Genomic DNA, 6663 nt, shown 5'->3' with positions numbered 1-6663 from the left:
TATCCCCTTTATCTATCATTATAAATATATACATATAACCAATGAGAGTGTACTATGGGTGTTTGTAATGCGGTTGGGTTCATTTTAAGCATAGAGTCACTTGAACCAAACAATAAAATTAAGTGCGATAAAGTTTGGTTTGATTCGTTTATGCTTTTATAAATTTTTTATTTAAAAATCATATAAAAATATATAATATCATATTATTTGTTTAAGACTTGTACATTGAAATTAAAATTAAAAGTATACAAATATTGAAAAAATTTTATCACTTAATGTATTCGACATTAATTCTTATCTTATTATTTTAGTCTATTTTTTTTAAAAAAAATCTCATTATTTTAGTTAAAACATTTTTTTAATACAATATTTGTTATTGTATTAAATATTTTCCTCATATATAGTCTTTCAATTAAAATAAAATTATTTTTAAATGTTATAAATGATTCATAATTTTTCATTTTAAAATTCAGTTTAATAACTTATAATTTTATAAAATACATTTTAATCAAATATATTATAATTTACATTTGGGGAAAAATACCTTTTAATAACTTACAATTTAATAGCTTTTAGTTTTATATAACACCTTTCATGTCATGTATAAATGTCAAATATTTATTCTATGCATTTTTGGAAAAAAGAAAACATATTTATACATAAGTGTAATTCAGTTTGGTTTGGGACAATTTCGCATTCCCGAACCACAAACCAAAATGAACCATGTGGTTTAGGAAAACTAAAAACAAACAAAACCACTAGTTTTCGGTTTTCTCATCGATTTTAGATTGGTTTTTTATTTGAATTGATTCGATTTTAAATATGCATACCTGACACAAACACCTTCATTTCCACCATCGTTGTTGTCACTACCATCATTATTATCGCTATTATTGTCATACCATCATTTGGCTTTTAGCTTTTCTCTTGCATTTCTACAAGGTATCAAGAGTTTTGGTTCTCGAGTGCCATTAGATTTTTTTCCTCCCATGTTAGGATGTAGAAGACCAATATGGCTTATCCTATTCTTTTTATTTTTAATGGATTTAATTGACAGATCCACATTGTGAGTAGTGGAGGCACTTGCCCCACTACTATTTTACACATACATATTTTTTATTTAAAAATAATATATTTAAAAAAAATTATATTTTAATAAAATATATATATATATATTTAAATTATCATATGTATAAAATATAGATTTAGAAAAGAGATTCATTTATTTGATATTTGTCAAACTTTTGAAGGATATTAATACTCTTATGTGATAAATAATACTTCTTAATAACGAATCAATTTTCTTAAAAAGTCTAATTATAATATATATATATATATATATATATATATCTTAATACTCACATATATAATATAATAAATTAAAAAAAATCAATTTTTGATAAGATAAAATTTACAGTATGCATGTTTACCTTTTGCGTTTTCTAGTTATTGTATATGTTGATTAAAAAAATCAAAATAAGAAAAATCGAAAGATTTATGTTCCATTTAGAATTGTTATTATAAAATATTTTAAAATAAATTATCATCTAAAAATATATATTAGATATTAAAAATATGTTTATATCATATATAAATAAATTAAACTTGATTTTTATAAAATTTAACATATTTATTTTATATTTTTAATGATGTTAAATTATTATAAAGTAGGTATTTAAGATTGTAGTTCTAACCAAATATTTAAAAAATGTCTATGATAGATAAATAAGTCATATTTAGGATATATAATTTTAAAGAAAGTTAGGTTCAAACCTATTAAATTATAATAAAATTTAGTCTAACCTAATTTATTTTCATCTTTACTTGTAATTGTAGATATAAAAATTTGTAAAAAATAATTATGATATATATTTATGCTTTTAAAAGTTATATGTAAAATTTTTAATACTACAATTATATGAATAAGTATTACTTCCACTATCTAAAATTTCTGGATCCATCACTGAATCTAATTATATATGTTAGGTTGAGGCAAATCATTTTTTTAAATAATTTCTATGATAAAATAGTAATATTGTTTCACCACATGTTATAATATCATGATATTATTTTATCCACTTCAAATATAAAATAAGATAGCATGTACCATAATATCTAAGAAATATAATTATCTCGTGTACGTGTATTAAATATTGGATAACATAAACTTGTTATCTAATCCTTATATCCTGACGTTTTATGTTAAATATTATACGAGGTCTGAATGTTTTCAATAAGCATATACTAGATTATAAGGAATATTAAATATATCCTCTAAGTATTTTCTATTATTTATATAAAAAAAATGTATTATTAAATCGTTTTCAATTTTCTGATACAATAAATGTTTAGCTTTTCTATGCAGTTCAGCCGATGTATGTACTGTAACAAAATCTAACTCGTTAGAAACCAATTAAACCTTTTAAGTAAGAGTTTTCAATGGCACCAAACATTTCCGCATGTCTATAATTACACTCTACCAAACTACTAACACGGTAAGCGTTATTAATTGGTCACAACCGCTCTCATGAATTCCATAAATGCTTCCCAACAACACTGCTCTATTATAATAATCATCCAAACTCGCACACACACACACACATCAAGCCAATTCAATTTACAGTAACCATTTTTTTTCTTGAAAACAATGGCAGGTGAGGTAGGGGTGAAGAAGGAAGAGTCTCTGAACCTGAAAATCACTAACAAGAGCCATGTGAAGCCTGAGGAGAAGATTGGGAAGAAGGAGTACCAGTTGGTGACTTTTGATCTTCCCTATTTGGCCTTCTACTACAACCAGAAGCTCTTGTTTTACAAAGGGGAGGACTTTGAGGGCATGGTGCAGAAACTGAAAATTGGACTTGGTGTTGTGCTGAAGGAGTTTCACCAGCTAGCTGGTAAGCTAGGGAAAGATGAAGAGGGGGTGTTCAGAGTGGAGTATGATGATGACATGCTTGGTGTGGAGGTTGTTGAAGCTGTTGCTGATGAGATTGGTGTGGATGATCTCACTGTGGCTGAAAGTACCAGCAATTTGAAGGAGCTTATACCCTATAGTGGTATCTTGAATTTGGAAGGCATGCATAGACCCTTGCTTGCAGTTCAGGTAATTTTGTTTGTTCTAATTTGATTGTTTATTGGTTTAGTTTTTTGTTCTTAATATCTGATATATATAAAGTATTCTCTAACTTAATTTATGAAATCATGATTCTCTGCCAGAAAATCTAAGGGGCCACTTTTAATAGAATACACTACTTTTAGTAGAGTATTTTTTCTATTTACATTTTATTTTATATTAACAAAATTTGAATTGAAAAAATTTCTTAAAAGACCATTCAAAGTATGGGTTGATTTAGTTTTTATGTTCTTGTTTTTATCATTATTTACAAGAAAAATTACATAAAACATTAATGAAAATTAAATATATATAGTTCCCCATACATCTAGCAAGCGATGGGTTTTATGTGTTTAGTTAGCTTTTGAAATGTGGCCTACGAGAGTCAATTCAACATTCACCTTCAACTTTTGTTGAGAATGCATAATGATAACAACCAGTCATAAAAGTGGGGTTGGATAGAGCAATGAGTAGAGAGAAAGTTGTACTAATTAATTTGAAACAGATATAATTTAAAACAGATTTTGGACGGCCTAATCATGCATGCACCCCATTTTCCATAAAATTAGTAGTGATTTGCTATGTTTACTTTTGACCCTTATTTATTTATTTTTTCTCCAAATTTGTCAAGAAAGGAAGAAGATTACTAAATGGAACATTTGGGTTGATGTCATCAAAACACTTTTTTGTTCTTCTTTTCTATTTTGAAATTGAAATCAGATCCAAGGTGTTGGGTGAATGGATAGGGCAAATGAGCCCACCACCCCCATATAAACGATTTCTATAAAAGGTTAGTAAGTAGTAATTTTCATGATAAATTCGATTACTTTTTCTGGTTTTAGCAAAAGAATATATAGGTAAACATCACATCACTACTACGAATTTGTGTGTCGTTTTGATGACGGTGAATAACTATTTAACGGTTGAGGATTAAATTTCGGTCCAGTAATAATGCATATGACACCATTCAATTGGTAAATCATTAAATTAGTTTAATCATAATAATGTTATTTTTGAAAAACTAAACTCTATTTATAGCATAGCAATACATGGTTTGGTGATAGTATAAAATCTTTATATTAAGATTTAACTCAACTATAATTATGTTCATCTGAGTAGGTGTGGCTCAGATGAAAAACAATAATAACAAAATAATGAAAATAAAGTTTATGCCAACTTTATCTTTGCATGTGATATTATTGTTGTCCTAATAAATATGCTACTGTTACACTCTGTTACAAGACCAATATATATATATATATATATAAGTTCTGAAGTCTAAAAAGGTCTCTGTATAAAGGGTCAGCTTTGTCTGTCAAGTTGATGATTCTGACTCGTTAATTAGCTAATGCGACTCTCAATTCCTGTCCCCACTCATTTTCCACCTTTCATTATATATTTGATTTAATGTTTATATACAAAATACTTAGAACTGTGTAGGTTGTGCACACTAATAAAATTTTTAAAGCAAATAAGGAAATTTAATTTGAAAATGCCATTGCTTTAGAGTTTCAAATCTAAAATCAATTTTACAGGGAAATAAGCAATTTTTTTTATAAGACCACATGCGTAGTACTAGTGGTTACTTGTCAATTTATTTGATCATGGAGTGTGTTAAATTGCTGGTGGCCACCACTTTGTGCCATTATGGTGCACCCCCACTTATCACCTAGCAAATCTTATCTCTATATATATATATATGAATTTTTATTTTTTTATTATTTTCAATTTTAATGTTTTCTCACTCCATTTGCAATTTCTTCTTTGCCCACAGTTAACGAAGCTGAAAGATGGGCTTGCAATGGGCCTAGCGTTCAACCACGCTGTCTTGGATGGGACATCCACGTGGCAGTTCATGACCTCATGGGCCGAGATCTGCAGCGGCGCACCCTCCACAACAGCCCCACCCTTCCTGGACCGGACCAAGGCCCGGAACACGCGCGTGAAGCTGGACCTCTCGCTTCCCGAGCCCAACGGCCCACCCACTTCCAACGGCGAGGCAAAGCCCACGCCAGTACTAAGGGAAAAGATCTTCAAATTCTCCGAGTCCGCAATCGACAAGATCAAGTCAACGGTCAACGAGAACCCTCCATCGGACGGTTCTAAACCATTCTCAACATTCCAAGCTCTTTCCTCCCACGTGTGGCGCCATGTAAGCCATGCACGTAACCTGAAGCCGGAGGACTACACCGTGTTCACCGTCTTTGCCGACTGCCGGAAGCGGGTCGACCCGCCGATGCCAGAGACCTATTTTGGAAACCTAATCCAAGCTATATTTACCGTGACGGCGGTTGGACTGTTGTCAGCCCATCCGCCGCAGTTTGGGGCTTCATTGGTCCAGAAGGCCATTGAAGCCCACAATGCTAAGGCTATTGACGAACGTAACAAAGAATGGGAAAGTGCACCCAAGATTTTTGAATTCAAAGATGCTGGGGTGAATTGTGTGGCTGTGGGAAGTTCCCCTAGGTTTAAGGTCTATGACATTGATTTTGGGTGGGGGAAGCCCGAAATTGTGAGGAGTGGGACCAATAACAAGTTTGATGGGATGATTTATTTGTACCCGGGGAAGAGTGGAGGGAGGAGCATTGATGTGGAACTAACCTTGGAGCCTGAGGCTATGGGGAGGTTGGAGCAAGATAAGGGTTTTCTTTTGGAAGCATAAAGTTGCTAGAGTAATGCATGCAATAAAAAAAAAAAGTTTGGCTAGAAAAGACCCTTGAGCAAATTTGCAAGTAGTACTACTTAGATTGTTAAAGGGGTCGACTTTAATTTCCACTTATGAATTCTCATGTGATTCATGGATGTTATTTAATTTAATGTTGTGTTGTTTTAGAATTTTATATATATTTTGAACCTACTAATGTTTGTCCAACTGGATGGTCCGTGATTGTGTAGTTTCTCCATGACAAGGTACAATTGTGACTTTATTAATAGCAACAAGTTATATAAACAAAGAAAAAGAAAATTATGTGGTCTTATATACAAGGTTAACGATATGTAATACAAAAAGTATTGGTCATAAACTAATTAATGCCAAGAGGAAAATATCAAAAGAGAAGCAATTTTGTTATTTTAACGATAAATGCATGTAAGATGTCAATATATAAGGCATACAGATATGATCAATTCATATTGAGTGGTTCAAAAAAATTTATGAGAAAGAGAAAATAAAATCACTTCACCCCTTAATTGTCTATCAAGCAAAAACTAGACAGGTCACTTAAATGGGAGAGAAAGAAGGTGGATTAGATGTGTTTCTTCAATTGAGGCAAGGATATTGAATTGGAGAATTAATTGGTGAATGTATGCCTAGATATTGGGACAATATGGAGGGACAATGGTTTTATACATTTGTAAAACCTGGTAGGTAAGCAATAATGGGACACATATTTCACAGATAGAGTGACAGTTCAAGACAACTATTGTGATTAATGTACGCACATGTACAGTTCTAGGGTCTTTTCTTGTCAAGGGAGATATTCTAGATTAAGTGTAACCAAATTTGGTGTCTGCAGTTGCTTTTTCCAAAGTGATAATAGATCTACTCTTTCCTT

The 6663-nt window shown here is 31.0% G+C and overlaps 1 protein-coding gene across 1 annotated transcript; it reads left to right on the top strand.

Moving 5' to 3' along the window:
* The first annotated feature begins 2564 nt into the window (after positions 1-2564).
* PEL3 (HXXXD-type acyl-transferase family protein) lies at positions 2565-5966 on the top strand. Its single transcript, XM_020384386.3, has 2 exons — positions 2565-3100; positions 4884-5966. The coding sequence occupies exons 1-2, from the start codon at positions 2648-2650 to the stop codon at positions 5769-5771; spliced, it is 1341 nt and encodes a 446-aa protein (XP_020239975.2). The 5' UTR covers positions 2565-2647; the 3' UTR covers positions 5772-5966.
* The last annotated feature ends 697 nt before the right edge of the window (positions 5967-6663 follow it).

This window comes from Cajanus cajan, chromosome 1 (genome assembly GCF_000230855.2).
Source record: "Cajanus cajan strain Asha chromosome 1, NIPB_CcT2T_4, whole genome shotgun sequence".
Lineage (NCBI taxonomy): Eukaryota > Viridiplantae > Streptophyta > Magnoliopsida > Fabales > Fabaceae > Cajanus > Cajanus cajan.
This window is presented reverse-complemented; position numbering and strand designations above follow the sequence as displayed.

Excerpts from the sequence above, each read along its gene's own strand:
- PEL3 (XM_020384386.3), top strand. The coding sequence starts at position 2,648 with ATGGCAGGTGAGGTAGGGGTGAAGAAGGAAGAGTCTCTGAACCTGAAA. Across the intron at positions 3,101-4,883 it reads GACCCTTGCTTGCAGTTCAG|TTAACGAAGCTGAAAGATGG; the intron begins GTAATTTTGTTT and ends CTTTGCCCACAG.